Source organism: Erigeron canadensis, chromosome 3 (genome assembly GCF_010389155.1).
Source record: "Erigeron canadensis isolate Cc75 chromosome 3, C_canadensis_v1, whole genome shotgun sequence".
In the NCBI taxonomy this organism is placed as follows: domain Eukaryota; kingdom Viridiplantae; phylum Streptophyta; class Magnoliopsida; order Asterales; family Asteraceae; genus Erigeron; species Erigeron canadensis.
The window spans coordinates 4770662-4788940 of NC_057763.1; the positions used below are offsets into that span (position 1 = coordinate 4770662).

Here is an 18279-nt window from a genome sequence, read left to right on the forward strand (position 1 = left end):
AAATAAATAACCGACTACCAATTGCAGGGGGATTTAAAGATCACAATAGTGATGATATGTAATGCATAATAAGTCATTGAAAACACTCAGCAGATTAACAAATTCGCGCAAGCGGATAGGATGAGGGTATAGTAGTATGATGATTACAAACATTGATTCATATTGTATGGTTTTGTTTTGTTTTGCAGACAAACATAAACAATTCTGCACCAGGAAAATGTTAAACACTAAGCAACACCAGGGAGCTTCCGACTTCACCTTCATCCTCTCCGGGCTTCCGATCTGTCGCTTGGGGGAAATGTTTCCCAGATTCTGCTACGGCTTAAATCTATTCTTCTAACATATTCTGCAACGGCTTAAATCTATTCTTCTAACATATTCTGCAGCAGCTTAAATCTATTCTTCTAACATATTCTGCAACAGCTTAAATCTATTCTTATCATTGTGAGACAGTTCCAAAACTTGTTTCAACATTGGCTTCTGATTTTTCTCATTGTGAGACGGGTCCAACCCTTGTTTACCTATTCTGCAACGGCTTAAATCTTCTCTGATTTTAGAATCTATATGGGGAGTCTTTTTTGCTGGGTATTGTTTGACATATTCAGTTCCCGGTGCTTGAAAATATTCATCATCTGCAGCACTTTCATTCTTCGACTCTGGTTTAACAAACTGGATTCTGGATGCTTCAGCGTCTGCAGCAGTTTTCTTCTCAATGTAATGGAGATGGTCTTTTAAAATAGAATCGGATAAGATCTTAATAACAGAAGATTCATCTTTAACATCTACTATGTGGCTGTTGCCATTGTCATTGACAATGGTAACAAGTTCACCAAGCTCCCTCCTTGCATAACAGTATTCACCAAATAATAAACTAGAGCACGCAAAAGCTATGTCCACTAAAAAGAAATTGACAACATCTAAAGCTACACCCTGATGTTTGAGATAATTTCCATATTCATCTTCATCTCCTATATGCATATTTATAGGCCTAGCAGCAAAGAAACACAATAACTAGATAAGCAAACATATAAATATTAGCAAATACACTAAAACAGGATTGGGGAAATGGAGAAATGACGAAGCAACACTTTGAATGCCACATGTCAACTTTTCCCCGCCACTTGCATCTCTAATTGATAGAGATACAATCTTGTTATTTAATAGCAATTTATTATAAAAATATATAACATTTTATAGAACTAGATTTATAACCGTGTCACTTATTTGCAAGTTTTTTATGATCAGTATATATTAACACTCAGTTTTTATAAGTGAAATATAAATTTGATAAAAAAAAATTATTTTATTCTACGTTTTTAGTAATTTTGTTATTGAATGTTTTGATTTTAAATAGAAATAAGATTAAAACTGCAGCCCAATTTATTAATAAGCTTTTTTCACGATTAACAAAGTTTTTAGAATGATATAATTAAAAATTTAAGCTATTAGGTGTTCATCAGCGATAATGCGATAGATAAATATTGTTGATAGTATATTAATTTCAACTTTGGTATATATAAAGATGGTTTCCATCGTAAACTCCATTGTTTGTACAACTAAAACAGGATTGGAGACATTTTGAAATTACATGAGAACAATATTCGAATGTCTCGTGGCACTTTAGTCCCAACAGTGTTATTAAATTATTTTAATATTGAAACTTTTTCCAATTTATTTATAGAAATAAAATGCGTTTAGATAGATATCTATTCTATTAAAATAAGTCCAAAGTATATGGTTAGAATTACTATTCCATGGTAATATATATTATAAATTGTATATGTTGTATATCACAAGTATAAGATACAAATAATTTTTTTTAGTAGAAAGAATTTGGTTTAATAATTATCAGGAATTGCGTTTAAAAGTATTTCTTAATAATTTTATCTGCACATGCATATATAGAGTTAATCATGTGGTACGTGTGATAAACTGATAATTCATCTATCTACATGTAACATGTCTCTGCCAGAAGGTTTCGATGTAAAAGGCAAAGAAAGAGTTTAACAGTTACACATTACGGGTTGAAGCAAACATCGAGAATGTGGAACTAAAAGTTAGACAAGACATCAAGATCGGGTTCATGAAGTGTTGTCAAGAACAAGATGTGTAAAAGCGAGGTAATTTACTACTGATATTGGGGGGTTTATGTAGATGATCTTATTGTGAGCGGTTCAATGCAAAAGAATATTGATGAGTGATCTTGGTTTCTTGACTTATTTTTTGGGACTTGGGTATAAAGGTGCAACAAAATGATGGTGGAATAATTCTTCAACAAACTGCCTATGCTAAAAAAATTCTGAAGATGGCAGAAATAGAAAAGTGTAACTCATTAGTTACCCACATAAGTTGCAATTAAAAAAAGATGAAGATGGAACAAAGGTTGATGCAACTCAGTACAGACAGGCAATTGGGAGTCTAAGGTATCTACTGCACACCGTCCTGCTATCAATTATAATGTTGGGGTGTTCAGTTGATTCATGGAGAGTCCGAAGGAAAGCCACCAAGCAGCAGCAAAGCATGTGTTAAGAAATTTGGAAGGCACGGTTCAAACTGGTCTGAAGTATGAGGCCGAGAAGATAGCAAATTGGTCAGCTACGCCAACAGTAAACTATGGGGATAACATGGAAATAAGGAAAGGCACTACTTGGTCATACCAAAAACAACGAACCATTTCACTTTCCTCGTGTGAGGCAGAGTTATGGCGACCATGTCATCAACATGCCAAGCATTGTGGACTTGTGGTTGAGAAACATAGTCAATGAAACTACGGGACCAAATTGCGTTGATAAAGAAACCCATCATTTCATGAGTGAAGTAAGCATATAGATACTAAGCACCATTTCATTTGAGAATGTGTTGATGAAAGATCAATTGACATGGAAAAAGTATTGAGGTGGAACTTGTAACCAGTACAAAGCAGAAAGTTGGCATTCTTATGAATGCCATTACCGAAACTGAAATTTGCCGAGATGAAAGAGTCGGTGGGCAGTCATGAAGTCGACAAGGAATACTAGCATCAGGAGGAGAGTGTAGGATGATGTGGCTGCTGAGCTGGAAGAGTGGACCAATTTGATAAAAATGTCACTTGAGAGACGTTACTTGGAGTGCCAAGTCTTCAGCTTAGTTCTAGGAAAGTTGGTTGTTTATTTTAGTATGTAAATCATGTTTCTTTTATACATTAGGATGTGAGCTGGTCGAAAAAGAATCACTGTAACCTTTTGTTGCTTATTGATGAAATAAAATAGTCTATGTTATCTATCACAGATTCACCGCTATAGCTGTGCTGTAGTGGTTACGGTCATTCTCTAAAATATCAGTCAGAATGCTGTCACGATATTATTGATGGGTGTTAATCTACCGATATTCCACCTAATATACTAAGTAGTTAATTACTAAAATAGCGGTGTAGTGGTCAAGTTCCGCTATATGCTATATTGGTTATAGCGGTGAGATAGCGGTGGTATAGCGGGAATTAAAATATTATGCAATATATATATATAATTCTTAATACTTAATATTTAATAAAAATATCAATTAATACTTTATACTTAATAGAAATAGCAAAAGTCAAGCTTAAAAGTGTCAATATTTAAAACTTTAGTGTTACTACTTGCAAAAATTAGTGCTTTCAAGTTTGGGACAAAAAAAAAAAAAAACCATATAGCACCGCTATTTTACCACTTTTTGGACCGCTATAGCACTGTATCGGTAAAATAGCGTCGGGCGCCGCTAATAGCGGGACCGCTATTTTGACTGCTTTTTGCTTGAGGACCGCTAACCGCTATAGCGCCGCCATAGCACCACTATTGATAATACAGCTAATATATATGGGTCAAAATAGTGGTAAGAGCGGTTTTACAGGTTTTTATTAAGCACTAACTTTTACTATTATTAACACTAATCTATCAAATATTGACAATTTAATGCTTCACTTTTAATCTTTCTATGAAGTATTACCGCTATCCCAACCGCTATCCTACTGTGATAACTGATATAATAAATATCGGTGCTGAGCCGCGATAACCGATATCTGAGTGTTAACAGCATAGAAAGCAACGATGACATAGAAAGCAATAGTAAGTGAGTGTTTGTGTAAGCATTGAATTACATACCCTCCTACAAACATAAGTATCCTCTTCTTCATATGTAAGGGACTCTTGGAGAGAATTGAACATGCACCATGTATCCCACGTATAGCTTCCACCTCACCCATATAACATACATCTGAGAAACAAGCATATACCCTTATCAATTCAATCAAATATACATACATAACATATATATATATATACATATTATATGTAGTGAAGTGATCAAGTAAGAACCAAAACAAGGGAGAGAACTCTGAGAACCACTAGAAAATCATTTCTAAAAGCAAGGGCTACGCCCGTCCCGCCCATCAAATCCATACCATTTCTATATGCGTCTTGTGACAACCCCTTTATATTGGATAAGAGCAACGCAAACCCCTTTATATTGGATAAGAGCAACGCTCGTACTGTTTCCATCCATTTTCAACACAAACCATTTAAATTTTATTTTATTTTTTTTAAAAAATATTTTGAAAATGAGTTTTTATTAAAAAAAGATAAAAGAATAAAAACTCAATAAATTAAAAGATTAAAAACCCAAAAATAATGATTCTCAGACTTGTTTTGATTCTCACGTTAACCTAATATATAATGTATGTGTAATATATAGTGCTTAACTAATTATCATTATTTAAGTGTTTAAGACCACATTTTTAAGTGTTCTCATTTTGAATTTCATTCTCATTTGATAGTCACCCTATATAGGGTAACACTCCATTGAGAACACTTATAAAATAAGAAAAATAAGAATGGTGAGAACACATAAAAATATCATTTTGATGCATTAAAAGTCCATAAAACTAACATAGTGCTTAACTAATTATCATTATTCAAGTGTTTAACTAACCCATTGATCCGTCAAAATCGAAAAAATCACGTTTTTTGTTTTGTGCATCTATCTTGGATGCATATTCATCAAAATGATGCATCCAACAAAAAACTGTGATTTTTTCAATTTTGACGGATCAATGTGTTGTTAAACACTTAAAGAATGATAATTAGTTAAGCACTATGTCAGTTTTATGGACTTTTAATATATTAAAATGTAGTTTTTAAGAAACCTTCAAATTAGCCTTTTTATGAACTTGTGAATGAATTTTTTTCATGTTTTTTGTTCACATGTGACAAACGATTATATACAAGATTTCGGAAAAAAATTTCTTCCACAACATATGATTTTATAACGTTTCACATGTGAATGAAAAAAAAAAAAAAACATGTGTTCCCATATATATATATATATATAACTAAAAGGAAATCGATCCAATGTCAAGGAAGCGTAGGATTTTTGAAAGATCACGAGTAGGGGAAACCATAAGAGCATGATGTTTAGCCATTGGCATTAAGCCCACATTATTCTCTGGATTACACTGTCGACAGAAAAAAACAATTTCAATATGTAGTTTCAAAGAATTGTCAACATAAATGAACATGTGTTAGTTTTTGGCAATGCCAACCTTAAATTTAGTTTTACAATAGAACTTAATAGCCTCCTGTTGAGCTTCATAGATTTCACTATGCATGAGCACCCTTTCAGAATTGTCAATCAAAATAACTGTAACCTATATACACACACACACAGATAGTTGATTTTGAAATTTAATACGTAATTTAATAGCTTGAAAGAAGAAAGAATAAGATGAATATACTTCGGGGTCGGCGGCCGCCATGAGATTCAAGGTACGGTACCTGCAGAAAAAAAGTAATCAAATTTAGAAAAGCATCGTCATCGTATAAAACATATCAATCATACAAGATCGGAAAACATGATGAGACTTGAAATTAAAAAAGAAAAAAAATTATATTGATAACTTACAGCGGGTGGGTTGATCCAAAAAAGGAACTAGGATCCGCGATTCAGTCAAGATAAATTAGCACCTGGAATCATCAGCAAATTTTTATTATTATTATTATTATTATTATTAGATCAACAGATATTAGATTTTATCGATGGAAAAAATAAGAGGGGCTGCCAATCATAGTTGTCGACTTTATATACTACGTAATATTTGTATAATTTATATATATATGTGACGTATTTGTAAACAAATAATAAGTTTATCTTAATATATTACCAAAATATCACATATTTGATACTTTTGAGTCATAATTTTACGGTTTATCTCCAAATTCGTACGAAAATGATCAAAAACATATATATAACATACAAAATAATGTAAGCATAAATATGATATATGGTATATAATCATATTATCAAACTAAAACAAACATAAATTTGTGACTCGTATTGACTCGTTGACAATTTACATCGCGACTCGTAAGAGTCAAGAGAAAAAAGAGTCACCTAGCGAGTCGCCTCGTTTTTTGTATAAACCGACTCGGCTCGTAAGAGTCAACTCGTGACTCGTAAAAGTCTAACAACTATGCTGCCAACCATATACCGATTAAATAAGTTGCGTACTTTCCAAAAGAAATAAATAAATTGCGTATGAAACCCTAAGGTAAAGAGACCAGACGAATTGTTTCTCTTTTATTAGGGGTTGTGTCGTCAACAGATGTGTGGTGGAGATCAGCCTCGTCTTGTTAATGCCTTAATCCTTATCTTTAAATATATACTTGTATTAAATTATTAATCATTATTAATCATTTAATTTTTTATTATCAATTACACTTTAATTTAATTTTAAAAAAATTATTAATTTAATATTATTGTTTAGTAATTTTGGTATGACCAAGAACATCTTTAAATATATACTTGTATTAAATTATTAATCATTATTAATCACTTTCCTCATCTGAGGCAGAGTTCTGGCGACCATGTCATCAACATGACATGCATTGTGGTTGAGAAACATAGTCGATGAGATTACAGGTTCAAAACCAAATTGCGTTGATAAAGAAACCCATCATTTCATGGGCAAAGTAAGCATATAGATACCAAGTACCATTTCATTTGAGTGTGTTGATGAAGGATCAATTGAGGTGGAACATGTAAGCTGTACAAAGCAGAAAATATATATATGTATATATATATATATAGTCATATAGCAGTGCTCATGACACATACAATCACTAGTATCACAAAACCCCTTTCAATTTCTTTTTTTTTGACAAACCCTAACTTTTTGGATGAAAAAAACTGGTGATAAGAAACAAGACCTAATACCTGATGATTAGATCGAAGAAGGAGTAGAGAGTGAGGAGACAATCATACACACACACTTTTCCATCCAAATTAGGCCATTTTTGGCCAGAAAGTTTTTTGATGAAAAATCTCAAACTTTTACTTCCCTACACTTTCTTTTCTTTTGGATGAAAAACTCATGCAAAAAAGTTAGATTTCTTATCTTTCCTTTTTTTTTCTTTTGAAAAAATAACTCAAGAATGCAGCGTAAAAGCATTCAAGTGGGGAAAGCGGTATTTAGTGTTTGTTGAAGTGGATGTAAAAAAAAACTTAATGGTTTGCTAGTTATAAGATTATGTTTTTTGGGAATGGTATAGCTTGGAAGGCAAGTGATATATTTTGTATTTTTTTTTTTGGAACATTCAGATTTATATTTATTTAAACAAAAACTAGCGAGATGCTAGGGATTACAAACACGGGTAAAAGAATGGAAACATGAGAGCAACGGATTCATACATGAGATAGAAGTTAAATATTAAAAGTACTCCAGTTGTTCCATTCAACTCGGCGTTTTGTTGATCTGTTTGTAAACCAGAGAAAGCTCGTTGTCTTGATTTCCTTAGCAGCAAACCGTGTTGAAGGCGTCTTGTTGGAAAAAACACACTCGTTTTGACTTTTCCAAATTACCCAACAGTAGGCTAGTATTATGAGATTGATGGCCTTGCCATTTGCTGGGTTTAGCATTGGATGTTTATGTGTCTCGAACAAATCCTTGAAGCATGTGGGTCTGGTGTGAGGGAGTTTACACCACATGGGAGTGAAGTTCCAGAGAGTTGAAGCAAAGGAGCATTGGAGGAATAAGTGGTCGACCGACTCGTCAAACTGATTACATATGGGACATCCGTTGGATGGTAGCACAATATTCCTTTTTTGCAGTAGATCTTTCGTTGGTATCCTATTCATCTCTATTCTCCATCCGAGAATGTTGGCCTTCAAGGGTGCCAATCGGTTCCAGGGAAACCTCCAGTGATGCGGTCCATGTGTGGCAGATTGTAGAAGTGTCTTCATAGATTTCACGGTGAAGTGCCCGGAATCGTCTTGTATCCAGCTCCACGAGTCTTCTGTGTTGTGAAGAGTAACTCCAGAAATCTAACTTATCATATCATGAAGCTGTTGTAGCTCAGATGGATTCGATGGAGGTCTTAACCAGTTCCACTCCCATTGCGAAAAACGACCATTTCCTGTGCATCTATCCTTTATTGAACAACCTTTATTCTTCTCCGGCTTGAATAATTCTGGGTAGGCCTCAAAGAACGGTTTGTTACCCTTCCACAAGTCAATCCAAAACCGAATGGTGTCGCCTTTTCCTACTTTTCCTGCAAATAATTTCTCCAAGGCCACGTCGTAATGGCATAGATGGGAATTTAAATTGGAAATATTCTTCCATACTCCCGTGATGACAGAACGAGATGGTATCGGTTGACAGTTCTTTTTTGAACAATGGATCGAATTGATGACACGTCCCCAAAGACTACATGAATCTTTACGGAAGCGCCACCACCATTTTGATAAAAGAGCTAAATTCTTTGTTTGTAAGCATCCCAGCCCAAGCCCTCCCGATTCAAGTAGAGCAATTACCCTATCCCAGGAGACCCATGGTATTTTCTTGCAACCATTTAAAGTACCCCCCAAAAAAATGTTCGAATTGTTTCAAGTTTAGAAATAACACATACCGGGGCTTTAAACAACGAGAAATAATAGGTTGGGAGACTATCAAGCACAGAACGAATTAAAGTGATTCTGCCCCCAATGGAGAGGGATGCGGCCTTCCATTGTGAGAGGCGGGATTCAAATGTTTGAATGACGGGGAGCCAATTTTTTTTATCAAGTTCATGTTTGATCCAACCGGTAGGCTGAGGTAGGTTATGGGGAAGTTTCCAATACCACAGTTGAGAATATTGGCTGAGAGTTGGGATTTATCAGGAGATAAGTTCAGCCCATAAAAAACCGATTTTTGTAGATTTATTTTTAGGTCTGAAACCATATAAAAACATCTCATAATCCTCCTAATGTTTTGGAGGTAAGTAGCAGACCAGGAGCCGATCAAAATCACATCATCTGCGTATAAGAGATGAGATAAAGTTGGACCGAAGTTTGGAAGCTTGATTCCCATGATTAAGCCCAAGTTCGAAGCATTCTGGATGATATTGGAGAAAGCCTCCATGGCGATTATGAACAGGAAGGGTGAGAGAGGATCACCCCTCTCACAGTTGAACTCTTTTGTTGGACATCCATTTACAAGCACCGCCGACCTAGTCGAATGAAGCAAACTTTTTATCCATATTACCCATCGATCAGGGAATCCCATTTGTTCCATGATTGACAATAGAAACTCCCAATTCACCGAATCAAACGCTTTCTCAAAATCTATCTTGAAGCAGAAAGCTTCACGTATGTTTTTCTTTAGCCAAGATACAATTTCATTCAACATTAAAGGGCCGTCAAGTATGTTTCTGTCAGCAAGGTAAGCGGATTGAGTCTGAGATATATATATATATATTTTTGTATTAATGTATTAAGAGGGGCAAAAATGACTATGATGAAGTAGGGTTTTTGTAACTTTTTACAAACACTAATTATGCACATTGGTTTAAAATCGGTTTTATCCGTTCAATCCTAATGTAACTTTTCTTGTAACACCATGTGTCTATGCTGCGCTTATATACCTACTACAGTTAGAAATATAGTGTTTATTGCAACTAAATATGGAAGTTGGATTGATTATCGTGTGCAAATTTCTGAATATGGAAGATATCAAATAAGGAAAATGCATTTTCATCCATCAAAGATAATAAGATTTAAGTTCCAAAATACATGAGTTCTAAAAAACAAATGTAGATCTGATGAAGTACTAAAAACATAATGAATAAAAAATATTTACCCAAGAGATTGTAGCACTTCTTTAAAAACGACATTCTTAGTGATGTTCATGACATTTCTGCTCATCGGTTATTAAAATCTTCAACCCTTTCTTACTTTTAACCCTTGATAGTGCAACGTACAATTGTCCATGGCTGAAAACTGGACGTGGATGATAGAGCCCTACACGATCAAGTGATTGACCTTGGCTTTTGTTAATTGTCATTGCAAAACAAACAGAAATTGGGAATTGTTTGCAGCAGATCTTCACAGGAATTCTTTTATCGGACGAAGTCATCTTTAGTCTTGAAATAAGAGTGTGATGACCAAGGTTAGTTCCTGTTATATTTTTTGCTTCAATAACATGCTTTCCCAATTTAACAACTTGTAAACGTGTTCCGTTACACAAGCCATTTTGTTGATCCAGATTCCTTAATAACATGACTGGAGCACCCAATTTTAAAACCAATCGGTGATTTAGTAGCCCTGATAATTTAAGGCTATTATTAACCTCGGTGGAGAAGAGAGCAGCATCAATTTCTGTACTTTGTTCTGATGAATCTGAACTCGCATCAATTTCTGTACTTTGTTCTGATGAATTTGAACTCAGATACGTTTGAGAATCACCAGGCATCATTTCCAACAATTTTTCATTGATACATCCAACTACTTCATGGGTTGGTGCTAAGATTACTCTTTGTTGGAAAAACATGGGATCTTGTAGGCTGTTTAGCATATCCGGATAGGTGAATTCTATAAGTGATTGTAGAGGATCTACAGTATCATGAATTAGTAACTCATGTGGGATTTCAATGTCGGCTTCACCATCATTATCACCACCTAAAACACCATCCCCCACTTGAAGAATCCACTCTGCAAAAGCTCTTACATCTTGTAACTCTGATTCTGGTGTGCCAACTTTTAACAAAACAGGCTTTTTAGGACCATTTTCCTAAGAAGCTATTAAAAGAGGGTCCTAACAAGCTATTTAATAGGACCAATAAGTGTTTCAGGCCATACTATGATACAAGCAATTAAACGGGCGTCCTAAAAAACTATGTAATAGGACGGATGGATGTTTGGGGTCCTATTATCAAATAGCTTAATATGACACTTAAAATATGGGTCCTTATAAAATACATTATAGGACTTTAGTATTTGATGTCCGGTTATTTGGTAGTATAATAGGACACTTGATTATCGAGAGTCCCCTCATAAGGACGTTTGGAATTTCCGTCATAATAGGTCAGTGAAATAGGACCTTTATTTTTTGAGTTGGTACACTTGTGACATCTATCGTTTTTTTGAGTTGGTACACGTACATCAGCCGAAAAAAGAGTAATTGTTATATTGAAAAACATCAAAATGAACTAAATCACCAGGGAAATCAGTCTAATGTTTGGAAAGCAAGCGAAGTTTAATTACATTTGTCTTTAAACAGTTGGGAAATTTCAAATCAGCGATAGGTGGACAAACAAAACTCTGAGCTTCACTATGAACATATTAAGTGACCGTCTTTTCATAGATATAAATAATATACTGCAGCGTTAACCGGGCACACACAGAGGTAGTTGCAACTCCATGCTGCTCAGCCCCAGTTTCAGCAATAATACGCTCTTTACCCAACTTTTCTTATGTGCTCCTGTATGGTTCAGATCACGTAAGGTCCTAGCCGACATCTCAAAGTTCTCGTCAAATGAGTCAACGCTCGTGCCATATGCTAAATAACCAAGAGCAGAAGTATACTTTTGTATCGCGGTGAAAACTAATCTCCCACGACAATCAACTCTTTGTTGAAAATACCGGTACTCTTGTTCCAAATCACTTGTAATCCTCAAAAATAGGCGCCTACTCATATGATAACGCCGTCTAAATTCCCCCGCGAAATATACTAGGTCCTCATTAAAGTAAAAGCGCATCAACCGCTCGCTTGCCTCGTCCCGGCGACGTTGTACAACCGCCTTTTTAAAAAATGGCCTACCTTCGTAGTTCTCTTCCTTCGGGGCTTGAAGCATCGTACCGATAGTCATAACAACCACGTTATCGATTGCTACATCTAGATCCGTTAAACCGTTGGAACTAGAATCGGAACTTGATGTCGAAAGTAAATCAAATACATCATCATCCATATTTATAAGATAATATTTGGTTTGTATATGAATATATTGTGATAAGTAGAAGTGTGTGAATAAAAGTGAAAATGTAGATGTAGAATAATGTGAGATGTATTGGTATATATATAAATGGAAAATGTAGATGGAAAATAAATTATAAAAAGAAATTTTTTTTTGTTTTTACTAAAAAGTGTCTTTCCCAACGGCTTGTTTGAAAAAGCAAGCAATGCTCAAACGCAAATGAAGCAACCCGCGGAGGTCGCTTGGAGGGGGGATCGCCGATGGGGGGTGGTGTAGCAAGCAAACCGGACGGCAAACCAGGGTGGTTCGCCTCTCACCGCGCCCCACTCCTTTTAGCCTCAGAATATAGATGTGTATAGACCACATTTATTGACTATATTGTCTTTTTTCTAGTACGAAAATAAATGGTCTAAATTTATAATGTTAAAAATGGATGGTCAAGATCTTCTCTTCTCTTAATTAAACTTAAGAAAATCTTAAAATGTGAGGGATAATTGAAATGTTCTACGTATATGAGTACGAGACGGGGTGTCCGCGCGATGCAGCGGTGATGGTGGTAACGACAAAGGTGTGGCTACGGCAATTGTGGCGATGATGTGCGGCGGTAAGGGTTAATATGGTTATTTAAGGATTGGAGAATCTATGTTGTAGTTTATTTTATTAAAGGTATTATAGGTATATAGGTAAAGATGTTTAAATTAGTGAACAAATAAGAAGGGTAATATGATCATTTCAAGTTCTTAATTACTTAAAGGAAAATGGCAGTTTGCTTTATATAGTAGTATAGATAGATGTAATACTAATAGCATGATTTTATTTATGTTTAACCATTAAAATATATGTTTAACATTCATATTCAAGTTTTTGCCACCTTTGTGATTAGTCTGCCTACAATCTCAACGCATGGGTACATTCTACAAAGGAAAACTGATCTTGCAAACTTATGTACTAATGCTTTTTTGTTTCTTGCATTCGCCTGATAATCGAGGTCAACAAACACAGATTTTGTTACTTAATACTCTGACACAAGGATATTAATAGTTGTCATACTTTTAACGAGTCAAGTCGGTTTTCACCTAAAAAAATCAACTCTTAGTTGTGCTTGACTCGAACATTGACTTGAGATTTTTCACTTGACTCAGTCCGATTCGTGGGACTCGTAAACTCGTACGAGTTTGGATAAACACATGATTCTCTTCGATTTTCTTTATCTTTTTGATCAGTCAGTTTCTTTACTTGATGAAAGAGAAGAAGAAGCTGCAGGTTTTTTACTTGATGATGCGAAAGATCAATGATATATGTGATTTACGGATGGGATTGTGATGGGTAATGAAAATTGAAATGAAATGAGTGGCCAATATGCAAAGTAGAATAAGGACAAAAGGTTATATTGGGTTTCATAAATTATTCAAGTCCATTGCTTTCCTTATCTATAGTATATAGAATTGAATTCTCGTTTCTTTAGTTTTCCTCTAATTCAGTTTTATGATTTTTAGTATTTATTTAAAAGTTAACTTTGGATACATTTATTATTTAATGGTATATCTATTTTAAATTGGTTCTTTTCATAATTTTAATTATATATGAAAAAGAAAGTAATTAGATGGAAACCTCCTAATCCAGTGTCGACTTAACCTTTTTGGTGGCTCCAGGCTAGACCAATTTTGGGGGCTTTTACTAGTCTCTTAAAAAACATTGTTCCGTTATTCGGGCTTGAAATCTATAAAAACTAAATGTTGCACGCGATGTTTTAAACAAAATTTTTATTAGTAACAACCTAATTGGAAATCTCAAGTGAAAAAAAGTTATAGAAAATCTTCACACCATGATTCAAAAGAAATTGTCTTGAAGATTGGTTGCTCCCTTTTAAATATTACTAGCAAAAAATATTCAAACAATGCATCTAAAGGAGTTTGAAATACACAATATAAACAAACCTCATCTTTAGAAAAACAATCATTAATGGCACATAATAATCATTCAATATAATAAAACATACTCCCTCCATCCCACTAAAGTTGTCCACTTTTATATTTTCAAAGTCAAACTTTATGAACTTTGACCATAAATATTTTTGTTTATATTATATAACATTTGATGAAAGTTATATGAATTGATTGTGTTTTAGATGTGTGTTTTATTGGTATAACTTTTATCAACTATTATATAACACAAATAAAAATATTTATGGTCAAAGTTCGTAAAGTTTGACTTTGAAAATCAAAAAGTGGACAAGTTTAGTGGGACGGAGGGAGTAAGTAACTTATTTTATAGAGAATATAGGTATTAGAACAAACAATAATTATTTGGTCAAAAGGTTATATTTTCATTTCATGAGAGAGTTTATATATGCTTATAATTTGCATATAAACCCCTTAACTAATTACAAGCAAGTACATGATTAATTACAAGACAAACCCTTAATGTAAACATATTAAACACCAAGGACATATTAAATACAAGTTTACAAAACACGCACTACAAAATATAAAGTTAACAATCTCCCCCTTAGTGCTGTTTTGTAAAAGATCAACGATTAGCTCTTTTCTTCTTCCTTTGGCGTCTATTTCGCCTTTTTGTTGATGATTCTGGTTTGTCGTGAAGAAAGGTTTGATCTTTGAAGGCTCGTTTTTCGTACTTGCGTTTTGATTCCTTCCAATATTTCTTAGGCACAAAATAGTATTTTGGGTCATCTGGTCGATTGGGTGGTTCGATAATATTGTCGACAAAATTAACTGGAGGCATATTGTGAAGACCTTGTTCATTATTGGGCGAATATCTGACCCAAGTTCCCAGTGGATGGTGAATTACACCTTCTTGTGCTTTTGGTAATCTTGCATCTTGGATTTTTCTTGATCTCGTTCTATGATCCAACCTAGACTTTATCTTCTTGATCACTCTTTCAATTCTCTTCTTCTCCTTTTCATTATCTTCAAATTCTCTGAGACTTTCAAACACCGCAGCACACTGTCTCAATGTCCCATCAGAGTATTTGCAAAGTTCTTCAAGTCTGAAGAATATTTTGTGTCCTTGATCACTGACGAATACAAACCCTCTTGGATTATCAAATATAGCACCAGTATTGAAGTTTTCCAGATTGATTCCTTGGATTCTCTGATTTGGCACCGTGAGATTAACTTTCTTTCTTCTCTTTTCAATAGCCAATTGAAAGTCATTTTGTGTCTGACTTAGGATAAGGCTGTCCATATATCTGTTGATCGCATAATATGCTTCTTGATTCTCAGGATCTTGTTGAACAAGCTTACTTCCAAAGTGATGAAGAAGAAAGATCAAGTCATCAACAGACAGAAGATTGAGTCTCGCTTCTCCGAACATGTACTGACGCCCATCTTCTCTTTTAACAACAAACCACATAAGCCCTGGAGGTCTCGCAAATCCTGGTTCACGCCATTCTTTGAAGTGGAAACCAATTACTTCAACAATTTTCATTTTAAACTGGTTTTTCCACATTTTGCTAGCTTTTTGGCTTTTGGCTTTCAACATATCTTCTAAGTACTTGTTTCTTTGGTGATCAAACTCGTATGCTCTTCGTGCTCTTAGTTCATCAATGTTGATCTTTTATAGCTCTTGTTTTCCTGAGAAGCCTTTTCTTCAAGGAATTTTGTTAATTTGAACAGATTTGGGTGAATGGTGAGGTAATTGATTCTTTTCCTTTTATTAGTTCGAAAACCTCCTTCATTATTTTGGACAGGTGGTGCTCTTGGGTTGATATGAATTTGGGGATGATTGAGGTGATGGATGAGTTGGTCAAAGTTCATTTGATTGAGTAACGGTTTTGGTTGAGGGACTTTTGGGTAGTTATCAAAGCTTGGGGGAGGAAGATCGTCATTGTCAGAAGAGTTGTTGTCATCATTAAGATCATTTTCATTACCTCCAAAATCAAAATCATCGATATCTTGAGTTTCATCATTATTTGCATCTTCAACAATCACAGTGGGATCAAGACTGAGACCTCGAGATTGAGCATCATCTCTCATGTCAGAACTATGAATAACTTCTGTTGCAGCGCTAGCTCCAGCCACTAAATCTTCCACATTAACTTCTTCAGTTCGCTCCATATTCTCCCCCTCGTGCTGATCCTGATCATCAGGATCATCACGCCTCTGATGCGTTACTGCAGTTGACTTACATGAAGCTTCTAGTTCGGTTATTCTTTTAAGTGCCGCTTCGAGTTGAGCCTCTTTTAAGAATCGATCTTGAGCTGCTTGATCTTGGGAAAGTTTGAGTTGGTGCATATGATCAAAGCGAGCTTGAATGGATGCTTGAATGGATGCTTGAATTGAAAGATCGAAAGAATCGGTTTGTCCCTCAAGAGAAAGAAGATTGGCAAGAAGAGAGTCATAGAGAGAATCAAGATTTGCACGGCTTTCGGAAGGCATTGGACCAGAGAATATTTTAGGAAGTGAAGAAGAAGATGATGGGTGGGGCGAGGATGGTTCAAGAGGTAGCGTTGGTTTTGGTGGGCGAGGATTAGAGTGGGGAAGAAGTCCAGCGGCTTCAAGATCTTGAAAGAGTTGTCTTTCTTCAGGATTAGCTTTAAGCCTAATGCCGTCTGGATTTGGAGGAGGGCTAGAAGTTGAAGAGGATGATGGAGAAGTGACCGGGGCTTTTCCTTTATCCATAGGAGTACGGAGCACTATGGTTGGTGGCGGTTGAGATGAAAGAGCATGAGCGACCGACGTAGATGTCGTTTGCACAATTGTAGGCTCCGTAGGGTTTACAGTGTGGCCTGAATGGTTTTGGCCATCCGGGCTTCCCAATGATTTATGAAGCGATTGCTAGACATTGGTTGTTTCATAACAAATTGGCTGAGCACGAATGCCAAGCACAATGTTCCGGTTGGTGAGTCGTCCGGAGTCTCCTAAAGAGCCCGTTGAACTGGGAGTTTTACCTTGAAATGCACGGCAAGCCTAGCTTCTTCAAAGCTTAACTCTGCAATGCCTGTCAATGTAACTTGTGGTAAGAACACATAGACAGGACTTCCAGACACTCCTTGAGATGGTGGAACCACCGACTCTCGGTCTGTTGTAGCAACATTCAAAGAATGTGCGTGCTCAAAAGTATGTGTCCTAGGGGATCTAGACTCTATTGTGTGAGCAAACGAAGTTGGGAGAGAGGCAGAAGTCTCCACTGCTTCAATATCAACATTCTCCGAATGAGAAGTCGATAGTGGATGCGGTTGGTGCCTGTGCAGTGATGAAACTGGATCCTGTAGAGAGGATCCAGAGTAGCGAGAAGGTGTAGAATGCGAGGTTGGGGAGTCCTCGGCTTCTATCCTAGTGGTGGCATCCCGGTTAATTGGTAGAACTGTCGGAGGGCCATCGTTTTCTTTTTGCCCTATACTTAACCCGAACCACACATTCTCTCCATTATGTTTTTCAACCTCACCCTCAAGACCACCTTGTTCCTCCGGAATATCAAATAGAACGTCATTCAATGGAGGTTCACTATCATGATGAGATGAGGATTGTTCTTCTTGAGATTCCTCAGGAATTGGTAGGAGAGGAGTTCTCACACAGACAACAAATTTTGGAATTTGACGTTGTCGTTCAGTAGAAGATGATGAAGATGGTGAAGAATGAGTTTCAGAAGAAGAAGATGAAGTAGTGAGAGGAGAAGGAGCGGTGAAAGATGGAGTTGTTGTTGATTTAGACTTTGATTTTTTATGTTTCTTTCTTTGAGGAGCAGATGATTCAGGTATTTCGGTTGCAGAAGAGGAAGAAGACGAATTAATAGATGAGCCAGGTGCCGATTCTACTCCAGACCCCTCTTTTCTTTTCCTAGACCTATGACCCTCTCTTGGCAACCTATGCGAGCGTGGGGAAGGCACAGCTCGGTGGTGAGCCGCCATACGCTCGTCTAAATACTCTCAGTATATCCTGAGATCAGGATTATCTATAGGCACCTGGCGAAGCAGAGTTTCAGGAATCGGCATGAAGTGAATTGATTCAATTCTGTTATTTGTATAAACACTTCGGAAACTTGAAATGAATGCACGCCTTGAGTTGGGAAACCGTTGAATGTT

The 18279-nt window shown here is 35.8% G+C and overlaps 1 protein-coding gene and 1 pseudogene across 1 annotated transcript; both read right to left on the reverse strand.

The window, feature by feature from the left end:
• Positions 1–52: 52 nt before the first annotated feature.
• On the reverse strand, positions 53–6007 carry LOC122592492 (26S proteasome non-ATPase regulatory subunit 4 homolog). Its single transcript, XM_043764734.1, has 6 exons — positions 5911–6007; positions 5744–5783; positions 5552–5656; positions 5359–5464; positions 4116–4227; positions 53–988 (listed from the first exon to the last, which is right to left on the reverse strand). Exons 2-6 carry the CDS (start codon positions 5762–5764, stop codon positions 397–399), a joined length of 936 nt encoding a protein of 311 aa, XP_043620669.1. The 5' UTR covers positions 5765–5783; positions 5911–6007; the 3' UTR covers positions 53–396.
• A 3986-nt stretch (positions 6008–9993) lies between these two features.
• LOC122592493 lies at positions 9994–11379 on the reverse strand (annotated as a pseudogene).
• Positions 11380–18279: the final 6900 nt, after the last annotated feature.

What these genes read in the sequence shown, in the direction of transcription:
- LOC122592492 (XM_043764734.1), bottom strand. Translation starts at nt 5,764, where the DNA reads ATGGCGGCCGCCGACCCCGAA. An exon ending in CCTACGCTTCCTTGACATTG is followed by an intron (nt 4,228 to 5,358) that starts GATCGATTTCCT and finishes CTTGTTTCTCAG; the next exon opens with ATGTATGTTATATGGGTGAG. An exon ending in ATACTTATGTTTGTAGGAGG is followed by an intron (nt 989 to 4,115) that starts GTATGTAATTCA and finishes CTTTGCTGCTAG; the next exon opens with GCCTATAAATATGCATATAG.